This window comes from Lotus japonicus, chromosome 3 (assembly GCF_012489685.1).
Source record: "Lotus japonicus ecotype B-129 chromosome 3, LjGifu_v1.2".
In the NCBI taxonomy this organism is placed as follows: Eukaryota; Viridiplantae; Streptophyta; class Magnoliopsida; order Fabales; family Fabaceae; genus Lotus; species Lotus japonicus.
Window position 1 is genome coordinate 30,416,346 of NC_080043.1, and position 17,182 is coordinate 30,433,527.

The 17,182-nt window shown below is 35.3% G+C and overlaps 1 protein-coding gene across 1 annotated transcript; it reads left to right on the forward strand.

Moving 5' to 3' along the window:
• The first annotated feature begins 712 nt into the window (after positions 1-712).
• LOC130743935 (transcription factor MYB101-like) lies at positions 713-4,901 on the forward strand. Its single transcript, XM_057596146.1, has 3 exons — positions 713-1,006; positions 3,917-4,673; positions 4,780-4,901. The coding sequence occupies exons 1-3, from the start codon at positions 719-721 to the stop codon at positions 4,899-4,901; spliced, it is 1,167 nt and encodes a 388-aa protein (XP_057452129.1). The 5' UTR covers positions 713-718.
• The last annotated feature ends 12,281 nt before the right edge of the window (positions 4,902-17,182 follow it).

Genomic DNA, 17,182 nt, shown 5'->3' on the forward strand with positions numbered 1-17,182 from the left:
GCCATGTCCTTTTTTTGACCATCTCACCCTTTGTATTAAACTCACGAGCTCACTATTATGAGCGTAGTTACACTCGCTATTTTGAACGCGTAACACTCGCTATTTTGGGCGTGGTTGCACGCGCTATGTAATGTTAGTAATTTTATAATTCATACACTCATATTAATTATAAAATTGAAAACAAATACACTTCCATAATTGATAAATATTTTTAACAGTTGACATCTTATTAGTCTAAGTAGGAAGAAAAAGTTTTTGTTGTGAAAAACACCTAAATTGAAAAAAAATTAATAGCTAGTCACCCTTAATTGATATATTCACATCATATTTCTAAGAAAAAATAAAAAAGGAAGGAAAGAGAAGATAATGGCTGACTCACAAACACACACACACATATATATATATATATCCCTCTACTCTCACTCTCTACCCTTTCTCGTTGCTCTCTCTCTTCTTATCTCTATCTCTCCTTTCTTTTTCCTTTGTTCTGGTTATCTTGTGTGAGAGGAGAAATAATCTCTGAAGTCCATCCCTGACTCACCTCTCACACATTCTCATACACATCCCCACCATCTCATAAGCCCCTACTGAAGAAAAAAACGTAGCTTTCTTCTCCTTCCATTGTTCTTTTTTATTTATATATAATTAAGTTCTTTTGTTCTTGATCTTTTTCTTATGAGTCATTTTGTCTCACTTTTTTTCTCAGATTTTGATTGCTATGGCGGAAAAAAACTCCAACACCAATGAGGATGGCTTGAGGAAAGGTCTTTGGAGTATAGAAGAAGACATGATGCTGATCGAGTACGTGGGGAGATACGGGGTGGATAATTGGAATGATGTGCAGAATAATTCTGGGTTGCTCAGGTGTGGCCAAAGTTGTCGGCTTAGGTGGTTGAATCATCTACAGCCTGGTATCAAGAAGGGTGCAATTTCTGATGAAGAAGAAAGAACCATCATGGAACTTCATGCAATGTTTGGGAACAAATGGGCCCAAATGGCTACACAGGTATATGTATCTCATTTGTCTAGCTATGACTATTTGCTTGTTGTATATATGATGATGAATTGATGATGATGATATACATGCTTGCAGGATAAATGTATGTAAAGTTTTGATCTTTGGTGATCTGTGTTCAGGTTATCAATATTTTTGCTTCTGTGTGTTTTCTTGTTCTTTATTTTTAGTGCAGATCATTTTGGTTTCTCTGTTTTCTTTGTTCTTGGTTTTAGTGCAATAATTTTGGTTTCGAAAGTGAAAATAGATAGATCTATTGTATGATCTGTGATTTAATTATGTTGTTTTCACTAGTGTTGGTCATCTTTTAATTTCAAGATTTGGATAATGGATACAGATTTAATTAGATCTGCAACATTTTTTTGATTAAGGTGACAGGGACAAGAAAAAAGAGGGAGAAGGAAAAGCCATTTTTTGTTAGTGCTTGTTTATTTTTATTATCTACTTTTCGAAACTTTTCATCCAAATTCATTCCGGTGCTTGAAGGTTTTTATAACAAAGATTCAAGATTGTTTTATCATAATAAAATGAACAAAAGGTTTGAACTTGAATTGAGTTTCTTTCTGTGGTTATTTTGTTGAGATCAGGGCGTCCGCCATCGATATCGGTGATTAATTTTATTGCCGCTGGTAGCTTACGATTTCATTTTTGTGGTTTTCATAATTCTTATTTTATGCATGTGTGATTAGACTTTCGTTTGAGATTCTTTAGTTGTGATTTGGGTATCCATCATTTATAGCAGTGACTTATCACATTGTCGCATGTGACCTTTGCTTTTTTGTGGTTTTTGTATGAGTAAAATACACTCACCCCTCTCAAGATTTGTGAGAATAACACTTAGCTTCATTCTTATCCAAAATATGCACTTCACCCCAATAATAATCTCACAATTACACTTAACTCAATTCTTCTCTAAATTCTACACTCCACCCCACCCCCTTTAACACCATCCAAAAGATGCTAACGGAATATTCTTTTAACTCAAAATTAATTAATTTAAATATAAATACATTACATTATCTTCTAACTAAATAATAAATATACATTTTTAAAAAAAAAAAAAGTAGCACGAGATAATCATTGCTCATTCAAGTAAACAAATCCTTGTTATTTGGAGGGCAGCACAAATGATTTACAATAAAGCATGTTCTGACCTTCTTGGTGTAATTCCAAATTCATAGAACTAGAACATTTCTTAAACGAGAACAACTTCTGTTTTACTTCTTCCGGATCTGAGTTACGTAGCTTCCAGCTAAGTTTGAAATCATCCTCTTCAAGGCAACAACATTTTCCATCACAAATTTAGCAAAACTTAACTCAATGTCAGAACCATCAAAACTCAAAAACTTTACCACTAAGTTTACTAAAAAAATTTGTCAATAAGTTTACTAAATTTTCAAAGTATAATTGTGCTATGACGATATGTGATTACCTTAGTTATTAGGTTGTATGAGCACTTAAGCACATGACATTTTAAGTTCTAAAATATAAGTTGTTTAAGGTTATACATAGGTATTAAGAACTCATCATTTGATAAATATTTTGACTGAAATACTCCATATTTAAATTTGAGTTATATTAGAGAGAGAAATATTTTGACCATAATAAACATCAAGTTTAATTATTATTTTTTATTTGGAGGTATTTAAAATATTTTATAAATATTTAGAATATTTACAAAATTATAGTACAATTATTATTTGGTTAGAGGATAATGTAATTTATTTATCATTTATATTTTAATTAATTAATTTGAGTTAAAGGAATATTCCGTTAGCATCTTTTGGATGGTGTTAAAGGGGTGGGGTGTAGTGAAGATTTCAGAGAAGAATTGAGCTAAGTGTAATTATGAGATTATTATTGGGGTGGAGTGTATATTTTGGATAAGAATGGAGTTAAGTGTTATTCTCACAAACGTTGAGGGGGGTGAGTGTATTTTACTCTTTTTGTATTCTTGTTTTATGCATGTGGGTGATTGAGTTTTTGTTTGCGATTCTTTTGTTGTGGCCTGGGTATCCGCCATCAATAGCGGTGACTAATCTCATTGTAGCAGATGGATCACGGTTCGTTTCGTGGATTTTGTAATTCTAGTTTTGTGCATGTGTTTCGATTTTCGTTGAACTCAACATGGATTCACATCGACCTCAACGTGACAAATTATAGCTTTTCTGTTAATATCTTGACATACGTAAAATTACATTTCCGTTTGCACAAACGCCATACGCAAATGTGATTTGACGTATCTCAAGTGTCAACATATTCAACTATAATTTTTCATGTGGATCGGAAATGAAAAATTTTACCACACTACATTCAACGTGAATCCACATCGAGTTTGGCGGAAATCTTAACACAAACCCTAATTGTCTTACATCTCAATTTTGGATAACCACGATTGAGATATGCTCACTCAAGGGCGGATCTAGGTGTTACACTATGAGGGCAAGTGCCTCACTTGATTTTTTAAAAAATCATTAAAAAAAAATTGAGTAGTAAAAGTATGTGGTTTTTGATGACCCGTTTGGTAAAAAATGTTCTCACTTGTGTTACACATTGTTAAATGCCCTCACTTATTTCCACATAGCTAAATGTCCTTTCTTGTGTTCTACATTGCTAAATATCCTCACTTAAGTAGTAAAAATATGTGGTTTTGATGGCTCCTTTGGTAAAAAATGTCCTGCCTGTATCTCCTTTAGTAAACTATGCTCTCACTTTTAATTATATATATATATATATATATATTACTCTCACACCATCAAAATTCCCTGTGCTGAATGGTGACATCAGTCTTTTTGAAAACTGTACTTTCATTTTGGACCCAGTTTCACAAAATATTATGCTAATTTGCCATGCTTCCATTTACTGATTTCATACTTTCTTTTTGTATTGTGCACTTTTCAGCTACCTGGCAGGACTGACAATGAGATCAAGAACTTTTGGAACTGCCGGGTGAAAAAGCTTGAGAAAGCAGGGTTACCCCTTTATACCCCAGAAGCTCTTGCAAAAGCGGAAGTTTATCATCAGCAACAAAAGGAGGAGCAATTTCAGCAACTTCAACAGATATTGTCTTCGCCATTGTTTGCAGTCGATGATTATCTCAACAACCTTGGTGTTCTGCTGCCAAATCAGCCAACTGCTGCAAACCCTCTGGCAAACCACCTTGATCCTACTGAAAATTATTACTTCAGTCCATACCCGCCGTCGCCGCCACCACCGCTGCCGCAGTTTGAGTTGCGTCTGTCCCCTGTTTCAGGATTGGGGTTCCATGTTTCTGCATTGAACCCGAGTTTTGCTTATGTAACAGGCTCGACCTCTGAGATATCTGCAACCATAACCGCCACACCTGATGGCCCTGTTACCCCCGTTTCATCCCATTCTAGTGAAATTGATGGCTGGTTTGAAGCTACAAGCAACATGGGCAATTACTATTATGAAGTTACTGCACCGTTCTTATCTCCTCCTCGTGCAGGAAACACTGGCTTGTTGGGTGATACGGTGCTTGATGCAAAGAATCTCTCTCGTAATAACAAGGGGAAGGCCATAATGGCTGATCAAGATGATGCCGATGAAGGAACTAGCAACACTGTGAAGAAGAACAATGCTGAAGCTACCAATGAGAACCAGAGCAGTGAGCTTAGCAATTTTCAATTCTCACCAGGTGAAATGAAACTCTTCATTTTAATTTTATGTTTCATGAACTTTGTGGAATGTATTGCGTGCAACGACGGTAACCGCAATTTAAAACTCTTGTTTCTAATTTGTAGGTGCAAATCCAATTGGAGATTATGATGAACTGTGTAGCTTGATCAATTTTTCAGCGCTGATCAAGAATTGCATGTCATGGCTTTTTGGAGATTCTGGGAGCAACAGCGACGTGTCTAAATAGATTGTGATAGTGATTTAGACATTTTGAAGGCCATAGATTATCTTAGTTTATAAGGGATAGATAGATGATAGTGCTTCATGATGCCAAGAAATTGTGCATCTAGTTATTTAGTTTATGGAGTTAATTAGAGTGATCATAGCACACCAGGACATGGATTTATTTGGATTGGTGTGGTTTGATTACTAGTTTTTTGCGGAGATTATACATTTTGAATTAATGCTTTCAGTTTGGATTTTTCATGAGACAAAATTTTGAATAATCTCTTCCTGATGAGATGAGACTTCATTTCAGTTTGGGAGAAGCTTATTTTATATCAATTCTGAATTTTGAACTTTTAGAATAATAAATTTTAAGCACTACACCAGAAATTCCATTTTAAAGCGCTTATTTTTTCAATTTAACAGCGCTTCATAAGCGCTGTAGCTTGTACCGCTGTAGTACTGTCAAGCGCTTTTTTTAACAAGCGCTGTAGAACATGAGACCTCCTACAACGTTTATTCCTGAAAGTGTGGTAGTATACCAGTATACTACAACATATTATTCGAAAAAGCGTTTTAGAATGTAATATTCTTCAACGCTTTATCTTAAAAAGCGCTGTAAGGTACGCATGTTGTACAGCGCTTTTGGAAAACAAACGCTGTATATCATATGATAGATTCTCCATACTAAAGCGCTTTTCCAAAAGAAACGCTATAGAACATGATATTCTACAACACTTATTTTATAAAAGCATTTTAAAACATGATACCTTGTCAAAACACCTGTCAGGTTCTAACTTACCTCACAAAATTAACCAAATAAATTTTAAAGTACATAGAATATTTTTATCCAAGTGATTCTTAACAGACAAGACTACATCAACAAAGCAACAATAACAAACAACTTGGATCATCAACAAAGGATTATGAGAAAGTTTAGCAGCAAACCTTCTTTCAATACGTTAGTTTAGCTGTTCAATTCTTTGCGGGGGAATCTACAAAATAGCGACAAAAAAAAGTTTTTTTAAAGGCAAAAATTCAGATAAATTAGCACAAGGAGTGTAAAACTCAAATACAAATTGGAAAAAAAAAAAATGCAACCAAGCTACTTAGCCCAAACAGAACCAAGAAACTAAAAATGCAGAACAAAAAAGATAAAAGATGAAAGAACAGTTTTGTATTTAAAAATCAAGTTTCATGATCTTTTGGCATCAAGGAATATGTATATGGAAAACAGAACATCCAAATTCCAAACTAAGAATTATGAAGTAATTGATAAATGAAGTGATAATAAAGGTTTACAAAGAACTTGATGGATCACACCATGCTTTGGAGATTAACACCTAGAAGATGCCCAAACCTGCCACACAAGTCGGTCCAATATAAAGTTTGGTCACTACATGCTCATATTAATCCCAAGAATATAAGAAAATTAATAGTTGAACAATACAAAATCCATCAAAGAACCACACCAATTAACTGGGTTCTCATCTACAGCTAAGCCTATGGTAGCCAGCTGAAACAAAAAACATTATGCTTATGCTCAATAATGGAGTGCAGAGAGAGAGAGCATACTTTCTTTTCTAACTATGCTAACCAGCCTCTTGTCAATCCATTCATTAAAAAAATACAAAGTGATAGAAAATGACAGCGGAATGGAGATGATGATGGGGATCAAATCTGACCTAGTTCATTTTTTTTTTGTAAGCCAAAATGAATTGTGCTAGCACAAGGGGTGCTAGAACCCAAGTACAAAGGTAAAATATAAGAGCAAATTAAAACTGCAACTAGTAGGTGGCCCCTACATCATAAGCAAGTTCACTAAGAATAAAACAAGGCATATCAGAACTACCAGTAATACAAATACCATAAGCCCCAAATGGGCCTTAATTATGCGTGATTGAAGAGAGCTCCCCCATTTTCACTAGCATATCTCCAGAAATCCACTTCAGTCCACATGATTGAATTGAAGTAGGAGGAGTGTAACACCACCCAGGAATAAACCATCCCCGCATATGCTACAAGCATATAAAAAAGTAACAAACTAGTTCACCTATGGACAAAGCCCACAATCTGGAATATTATCCTCAGAAACCAACCAGCTTCAATCAACAGTATGAAAGCAGCTACCTCCGCTAGATTTCAAAGCATGCGTAGACACAATTTGTGTAAAATCATAGAACAACAAATAAAAATTGACTTAAAATAAGAAATCAATTAGATTCAAAACCCAACCAATTTAGCTTCAACTTTACCCAATTGAATTAAAACCTTCTCCAAATATAGTATCTTTCTAGGACCAAAGCCCAAGTCCCAAGAATAACAATGTTGCAACGTGATGAGTCCATTTACAAAAGATCTGCAAATTAGGTGAAGATCATTAAGGGCAAAAATATGGAAAATGAGTAATATAGCCAATCAAGAGTAAGATAACACTTTGCTAATGCATTCATGTTGAATAAATTATCTCCCCAAAAAATTTCAGAGAACAAACAGCATAACCCGCACGCACAAACCCATTAATCATGATGCTATATGAAATACAATCTCTAACATGCGTTTGTTCAAACACCTTATATGCATTATGGGCATTCCTGAAAACGTAAAAGAAGCGCAAGAGAGTGTTGGCATCAGAGACATGGGAGTGGAGCTGAATACCAAGATGGGGAGTTGGAACCCTAAGAGAGTAATCTGACAGAAATCTGGAGTGAACCCCCAAAACCAGCGCTCCAGATAGCCACCACCGCCACCACCTCAGAATTCCTCAGCCTGAATTTTTCACTACACCGCCACTAGTTGGGGCCTTCTCCTCCGATCCACCCAGGATCCACTGCAGAACCCCAATGGAGAAGAACGTCGCCGCCGTTCTCTGTTCTCTAAGCGCGTCGCCGGAGACCGCTGCAGCCTGCAGCCGCCGGTGAGATTATCCCTCTTTGCTCCTTTCTTTATGTTACTGAATAGAGGGAGAGAGGAGGTTTGGGTTTCTCATGCTAAGGAATGGCAAAATCTGGAGTGAGGTAGTGGGTGTGCGGGAATGTCGATTTGCAAGTACCTGTTGTTAGTTGGGTTTACCATTTTTTTTATATAAGTTAAAGCGTTTACTTCGAGTGACACGCTTTAAAGAAAAAAAAATTGAAAGCGTTTTATTAAGAAAAACGCCATAAGAGATTCGATGAAATTTATTATAATCATGTAAAGCGTTTGCAAACCAAAAGCGCTTTAATTAATCTAACTTTTTGAAACCGCTTTCGGAGTAAACGCTTTAAACTGATTTTGCGTGTTTTACTAAAGCGTTTTAGAAACAAGCGCTTTAACTGAGGCGCTTTAGTATGCAATTTCTGGCATAGTGAAGCTTTGCTTATATGTTTGTTTTATGATCTCTTTTTTACTTATATCATTGAATTTCTCACTTTTTTTTTCTTTTCCTGTATATCTCTCTCTGTTATGAAAGTTTCATTTTTCATAAAGTATTGTTTATATCCTTTATTCACTGATTATGATCCTCCTAAAGGATGATTTTACTCTCAATGTGGATTGAAGCTCTTTTTCTAAGGAGTGCGAGTTTTGGTGGCCTGCTTAGAGGTGATATGGGGTCGCAGATTGTCATTTTTTAGGATTTTTGAGGTTTTTCTAAAGTTCTGAAAATGGAGCTTTTAGCCATCGTTCATGTTTAATTTATACTTTTGTATAGACTTGGGTTTTTCCAGTGTTGCTCTTTATGCGAATTCGCAAATGGCTTTAGATTTGGTTTGTAGTATGTATGGTTCTAGATTTTATCACAAGGCTCCCATCTTGTCTTCGGTCCAACGTCTCCTTCACCTATCTTAGGAGGTGTTGTTGGAGCATGTTCATCAGGAATGAAATGGGGCGACAAACTTTCTAACAAAGCTTGGTGCTTCTTTAAAGTTCTTCTTGTTGAGTCCAGAGTGCCTCCTCGTGGTCTATCTAATATTATTTTCATAGATGCTCCTTAAGTAACTTCCTTAAGACTTTAGAGTTCTTTTTTCTTCTGCTCTTGTACCCAAATGTATTTTTCTTATGATGTAATCATATTATTGTACTCATTTTCTTAACACCTAACTAGCATGATGACCTAAATGGTACTTGTGGAACTCAATTTCTCTTATCCAATATTCAAATTTTGCTATTTCATGTGACATGGCATAATTATTTTAAAGTTTTTGTTTATATTTCTTCATAAATAAATACACATGAAGAAGAGAGAGTCACACAAAATTTTAACATTACAAGAACGTATAAAACTTAACCAGAAACTTACATGAGAAAATCTAAATCCTAAATCATTTTTGTTTTATGCAGATAACATTTCTTAATTATGGATGGAAATGAATTTATTGAGGATAGAAATGAATTTGTGATGAATTTTAAAAATTGATAACCATCATGACTCATCAATAATACTATTAAAAGAGCAAAGGTTTAAAGGACCAAATGCTGATGTGTCGCAACCACAAGCATTCTGCTCTCTCATGCAATCTTAGATTTAGTGGAAGGGACAGGCTTCCATATGCCACTTCTCTGAAGAGGCATGGGTGCCTCCCCTGTCTTAGCCATTGATTTATAATATTTTAATTGAATGGTCCGGATCAGTTGAGGTAAATAATTATGGCTTGGCCCTATGGACTATTCGAAGTATAATTTTGGCCCTATTACATTTCGTTATCCACGTAAATGGCTGCAAGGTTTCTCTACTCCAGTATAGACCCTTTGAGTTGTAATATCTTGAAACTAGTCCTAACTATATATACCCAAAACCAAGCAATTTCAATGCTCTCGTTCTCCTACGATACCATGGAAGCTTGCCTTCTCTGAGTCTTTGGATAGCTCTTTTCCCTTCTATAAGATTAGTTTTTGGTTCTCATACATATAACCGACAGTAAATTCAGCTTACAGAGTTCAATATTTCTCCCCGTTTCGTAGATCTGGTAAACTTAACTTCCATTAAAATCACTACCCCGCAGATCTTGATCTAGTAAACTTCTTTGTCAAAGGTATTAGCACCAAGGCGACGCGTTTTGGGGTTCAGTCAGCGTCTCAGATTTGATTCGTGCACTACGAATCTGGGCCGCCTTTGAAAACGGAACCACGCATATCATATCGGAGCGGTTTTAGCGGGGCGGAGAGGTGCTATTCCTTCGGTTGTTTTGGCTATAAGAGGATGGGATCCCCCAAACTATTTCTTGTGACATTTTTAAAAATCTGGAAAAACTCTAGAAAATTTCCAGATTTTCCACGCCGGAGAAAACGAAGTTGTGCGGCCACGGCGGAGTGCATGCCTGAGAACAATGGACCAAATTATTTTTTTGGTCAGCAGAATGGCCCACATATTAGCTCTATGGACCATAGATTGGGCCAGGTAAATGCACGACCTCATTCGTAATTGCTGAAACTAACAAGCACAAGCTAATGGGAAACAACAAAAACACTTCAAGTCTTGCCACAATTTGAATGGGCCAAGGTAATGCAAGCCCAATACTATGATTGGTAACATGGTCCATTAAATCCTGCAAACGCTCTAAAGGCCTAATAATGCGCCGTTTAATGGAACTCACTGCCCCATTCAGTGTACAAAAATAAATTTGGACCCAAGATACTACAAAAATTAAGATTAATATGGTATCACCAACCCACACATGTAACTTACACGATGCATTGGATAAAAAACAATAAAGATAAAATAGAAGATACATAGCCTTACTGTTTGACGTTACCAAGTAGAGAGAGGAGCAAGCTACCCCTGCTGTTCACGTGCTATTTTTTATGCAGCTTTATGAATTGAAATGACATGTTTCTTTTCTCTTCGACTGACTTGACCATTTACTGACTTTGCCATTACGGCCAAAATAACGTGCCTGACTTGACTCATTGAGTCGGTTCACGTGGGCATTCTTGACTAACCCTTTCGATAGGAGCATGCTTTATGAATATATATATATATATATATATGAAATATTATAATTATTATAATTTTTAGGAGTAACAGAATATATATATATATATGAAATATATATATATATTTTTCATATATATATATATATTTCATATATATGAAATATTATAATTATTATATTTTTTTATATATATATATGAAATATTATAATTATTATAATTTTTAGGAGTAACAGAATATAAAATTTATATATTCAATAATATTATAATTATTTACATTTATACTAAAACTATAGTAATATTTAAATTTGGAAAATTTATTATTAATATTAAACGTATAAAAAATAAAAAATCAATAAAGAAGAAAATTGAAACGTACGGACTAAAAACTACACACGTGAATACAATATGCATTTTCTAGTATGTACACTGACAATATAGAGAATTTGATAGCGCAATCAGTTTTCTTCCCATTTTGGGCCGTTTCGAAAGTTTCAGAGCATGGGTCCCACCAATTCTTTTCCTTTCCTCTACTGTTTATGGTGCATCCAAGGAGAGAATCCCCTCCTGCAGTTTTCTTGGCCGTCAGATCAATCTAGTTGTCCTGAAAATTCCAGTCTTTAAATTATAATAATTTTATACTGCCAAGTCATCCCAACTGTGAGATTAATCTTACGGTTGGAATAAAATAAGGTGTTTCCAAACACAAACTCAGTAAACGCTGTCGTTCTCTACCATCATGAGAAAAGCTTCTCCTCTCAATGAACCTGTTCCGATCAACCGCTCTTCCTCTCGCCGCACTTCACACTTCGTTTGGTCCATCACCCTTAAGGGTTGCACGCGCCATCATCGTTGTGGGAAGTTAATGGCGACGTGAGAAAACACTTGCTCCAGTGAGACCGTTCATCCGTGACCTTGCATCTGGTATTTCCATTTTTTAAAGACTTGTGATAGATTGGTTCCAAAAAAAAAAAAAAAATGTGCCAAAAAATACTTGGGATTTCAATTTCAGTTACATGGTTCCAATTTTTGAAGACGTGATTATCCGTATTGACTTGTGAATGGTGATAGATTATCGGTTTCAATTACTTGGGGTTTTAGATTGGTTTCCATGGGTTGATAAAAATTAGGTTTTTTTTTTTTTTTACCGTTAGATGCATCCGATTACTGTTATTTAATGTCTATTCTAATTCTAAGATTTGAATTTTCTGGACCACAAGATGGATCCGTTGGCCAATAAAACTGCAAGAGGGGCTGGACGAATTTTTCTGCAGTAGAGGATCGGGATTCGTGTTTTCTTTCCATTGGCAATCTGTTCTCTCCCCTTCCTTCAAGACCCTATTTTCATCTGTCTCCTTTATGTCAGCCATCATATGTCATAGTTAATGTCATAAGCTTTCTGTCACACAAACACGAAACCGAATAGTTAGATATGGAATAAGATATACAAGAACAAGTCATAGAGAAAATAAAGATTTAATAAATAAATTGATATATAAAAGAAATATAAATAGATAGAAAATGAGTGTGGAAAAACGTCGAGGTGTTTATATTTTTCAATACTCACCTTTTCACATTTAAATCACTTTTATGTTCTATATATTCCTTTATTTTTTATCATTAAGAATATCTATCTAATCTTAAATTTTTTTTTTTTGTGGGAGATCTCTATGTACTTCCTTGAGATGTTTACTAAAATTATTCCTTGAGTTGTGATATATATATACATCTATACTTCTTTTCTATCTTCGTTTTCAATTATTTCTCTATTCTCTACCAATTAAATTGTCTATCATATCTTTACTTTCTATATTTTTTCTTCCTATATCTCTTTTTCTCAGTCTCTCCACACCTTAATTGTTAACCATAACAGTTAGATATAATAATTAAAAATTATATGGCTGAGATTATTTGTGATTAAAATTTGAATATACTAAAATATCCTTCTGTCCAATTTCAATCCATCATTATCTTCAACAGCTCCCCCCTGTGTTACTGTTACCACACTCCACCGCGTCAGCCTTCTCTATCCACCATGACCGACCCCTCCTTCTTCTCTCCCTAGCCCTCTGTCCTGATCCTCATAGCTCCGGAAAAAGAACCAAGAAACACCATAGATAGAGAGATCTAAGAGGACATGTTTCCGTTCTCCAATACAAGAACTGGAACTTTAACTTTTGTGTTGTTAGTTTTTTGGAGCAAAATGGGACTGATGATTTCTGTTCTGTTATTCTTTACTTTGTGTCTGAGGACAGATAGGAAGTAGCAACTTTCCATAAACTCAAATTTTTAAACAAAAATTAGAAGAAAAACCTTCAATGGAACCCAATTGTTACCGAGGAACCCAGATGAAGTAGAAGAAGAGGAACAGAAGAAAAAAAATCTGAAAAAAATTCAACAAGAACGTCCAGGAGAAAGGTGAAGAGGTTAGGGAATCAAAATGATAGATATGGAATATCAATATTAGTACAGGGTATTTTTGGACTTTCATATTTTTTTTCCACAGGTACACGGTGTGTCACTAAACATAGTGTACCACCGAAGACATCGTCCTTATTTACCCCCCTTTTATCTTTCACTCCTTGACCTAATTTTTTCCCGATTTGGAGAATAGCCGCCACTCATCTCTCCTCAACATTCTCACTCTGTCACCCACATTCACAAATCCATCTCCACAACACTGACTGTACCGACTCCACTAATCCCATCAACAAGTTATATATCTCCAGCTCAGGTTTGCACGACATTCCCCCTTCATAATAGGGATAGGTGCTGTTCTTCGTTCGCCAGGTTTCATTAACACTTTTGAGTCACTCTGACCACACATGCGTTCATTTGCATATCATTTTTCTCCCTCGTTTTATCATTATTTCATATTCTCTGTAAATCTTTGTATTCTGAATTATCTACCCACTATTTTCTGAAACTTCCTATAGCAATGCATTTATTTGTTTTCCATTTTCAATACATTTGAACAAGTTCTTACTTAAGCTTTCTTTCGTTCTTCCAAGTGCTATACTTACAGGTACATTTATTTCCAACATAAAATTTAACTTAATTAACTATATAATGGTAGTTTACATGTTAGCAACATCTTATTATGTATTTTTTACCAATGTGCAGTGGCAATGGATCCAATCTCGTTGAGATCACTTCACTCCAACGGAAGAGTCTTCATTAAATCACTATACGCGGGAGTGGTAATTTTACAGATTTTTCATAAGCTCGTAAACCATTTTTTCACAACTGAATTAAACTATTTGTTCCATTTTACTATTTGATCAATATACAGCCATTTGTTTTTGTCCCGGAAAGGTTTGATCACCGTTTTGGCCATGAAATCAATGATACGGTTGAGTTAAAAGACCCCGTTGGAAATATTTTCGTAGTTCGTTATATTCACGGTCCAGGAGATGCTCGCCTATCCGATGGGATTTTGGAGTTGCGATCTCTCCACAAAATCGAATCAACACTGCATATTCAATTTGTCTACTGTGGCCAAGCAAGATTTACCATCAACATTTACAAGTTATGGCCTTCAGAGATTGACTACAAGATTGGGTATCAAATGATTTCATCTACTGTTGATGCGGAATCTTCCACCCCGAACAAGAACTACAACTATCTGGAACAGTACCGAGGCAGTGATCTGATGTGGTATGCTGATATAACTATTAAACACATTTATGGCGAGCAACCAATGGTTGGTCGTATGTTTCTTTAAAAATTGCCACAATGTTAATATTCATCTTACTAAATTCAAATGTTAAATGATTTGTTATCTTTATTTGCAGCTCATTCCAATTAGTGTGCAACAAAGAGCTTTCCAGCACTTGCCTACGGAGATAGAGGTTCTCCTTCCTGACGAGAATATTACGCAATGGCGTATAACCTGGTATTCCAAGAATGTTGCCAGTACAACTTCCTCTACGGACTCGGAAGACTCAGAGAAGCCCGAGTCTATAGGTGAGTTGGCTGCTGGATGGTGTGATTACTTTAGACAAAAATTTATAAGAGATGAGAATAGGTACCAGGTTTTTGAGATGGCTTTGTATGAGGTACCTTGAGGGGGTTTGTACATTTTGTTGGTTGATCCAGCAGTGTAAGTGGCTTACTAGCGTACTCTTTTCTGGAGCTGTGTTTCCTTATCTTGTGGAGAGCTTGGCGTTAAATTAAGAACGTTCTTTAATTTTCTGCTCCATTGGAGCTTGCTGAGGTGGCGTTGCTTAGAGCTCAAAGCTAAGCAACGCTCCTTAGCTTGCTGAAGGCAGTTAAAAATTGATTTTTCTCTTTCCATTCAGCAACAGAAAATCGTTAAAAGGGGAGGGAAGAACCGAAGAACCGATCAATGGAAGCAGAAGCAACAAACAGAGATAAAATAAACAGATCAATGAACAAGCAGAGAGATATTTTGTAATTAGCAGAGATGAACACAGATTAAACAATAAAAATACACATTTTTGAAACAAATCAAGAAAATTACACAAAAATGGCTGGAGTTTTGCATTCGCTCTGAACCTTTGAGCCTTTGATCTCCGATCTGGAACCTTCTCTTTCACACAACCACCTTGCATGTCCTCCGATCTGGAATCTTCTCTTTCACACAACCACCTTGCATGTCCTCCGATCTCCGATCTATAACATGGCCCCATGCGTGATCTGGGCTTCGATTGAGTGAGAGGGAGCAAGAAAGAAAGCGGGTTTTGAGGGTTTCAGAGAGGCGGAGGCTTGGAGAGAGTGGGTGGAGACGGCGGTTGTGGTCTGAGACGGGGCGGTTGTGAGTGGCTTCGAGAGGAAAGGAGGTTTCAGAGGGTGGAAAGGAGGTTTTGAGAGAGTTTCAGAGGAAAAGGGTTTCAGAGGGTGGAAAGGGTTTCAGAGGAAAAGGCTTTGAGAGAGTTTCAGAGGAAAAGGGTGAGGATTTCAGAGGGTGAAGTGAAGCTTCGAGAACCGTATAGCAATCTGCTGTCGTTTTGGCCTTTGGGTGAGATAGAGGTGCTGTCGTTTTGGGCATTTTTGTGACCGTTGGGCCCAATACCAGGAAAAAAAAATTCATTCTTGTACCATGATTTTTTAATTAATTGTCATTACTTTTTTAATTAATTCATATAATGTAATGCATTTTGTTTGAATTTTGTTTTAAATACCATGTCCAATTTTAAATATATTTATAAGTTAAATTTAATACTTAAAATGTAAATATTAATAATATATAGTGTAAGTATTTTAAATAACATAAAGAATTATAAAGAATGTACTTATAAAAAAAAACGTAAGAAGCATGTTAAAATTTAAGAAATTGTAAGAAAAAAATGGAAAAATAAGGGATTGAAGCAATTGCATCATGTACTTTAGCAAGATAAAATCCCACTACGATGAGGAGTCATATTGAACAAAAGTTGCACCGTTTTTTATACATTAATCATGTTTAAAATAAACGCAACACTGAAATTAATCAAAAAAATAAATGTAACAACGGGTCGAAAAAATAATTTAATGACAAGTTCTTAACCACTAGAACAAGTCAAGGTGATGTAATTCATAGCACTCTGCATATATATAAATGGAAAAAAAATTTAATTATAGTTTCATCAAATCTATCTATCTTCTATATATATTATATATATGTAAAGCACACTTGAGTTTTTTGCATTTAATTTATAAAATAAAGGAGTTATTAAAATATAATTCAATGCTAATTATGAAAATAAATTATTAAATTTAAGTATGTATTTAGTCAATCGTGCGTGATAACCCTAATTCAAGAGTGACTACAATCATATAAGTTCGTGATATCACTTACTCTGACACGAGAGGAGCGAGAGGAACTTTAGTCAATCGTGTGTGAGAACCTAACTCGCGTGTGACTACAATCATACTAGGGCTCGAGATCCCTTAACTCCAAAATATATTAATTACTAGTTGTAAAATATGGAAAATATTTCAAATTCATATATTTAAAATTAATAAATTGTGAAAATAATTTAAATAACATAAATAATTATAAAGAATGTGCTTATAACAAAAAAAACGCAAGAAACATGTTAAAAATTAAGAAATTGTTGGAAAAAAATATGAGTATATGGAGGGATAGGATATGGAGCTATTGCCCAAATAACCAAGAGACAATTTAGTATATTTTTTTCAACTTTTAATACAAATATTATAAAGCAATATATTTCCAGCTGTAGCACACTATTCCCCAACCTATCTTCATTGTGAGAACCCACTCTCAGTTCTTCTCTATACGGTCTCATCAAGCCCCAATATAGGGAAGAGAGACATAGGAAAAATCATTGTAGGCCTTGGTATGCTACAAATTTGAGTTGATTGAATTGAATCCGAACGTCAATCACCATTGAATACACACCCACTCCTGACACTCAACCGGTGCAA

Coding starts and splice junctions, on each gene's coding strand:
- LOC130743935 (XM_057596146.1), top strand. CDS start 719: ATGGCGGAAAAAAACTCCAACACCAATGAGGATGGCTTGAGGAAAGGT. Junction 1,007..3,916: donor GGGCCCAAATGGCTACACAG/GTATATGTATCT, acceptor TGCACTTTTCAG/CTACCTGGCAGGACTGACAA. Junction 4,674..4,779: donor CAATTTTCAATTCTCACCAG/GTGAAATGAAAC, acceptor TCTAATTTGTAG/GTGCAAATCCAATTGGAGAT.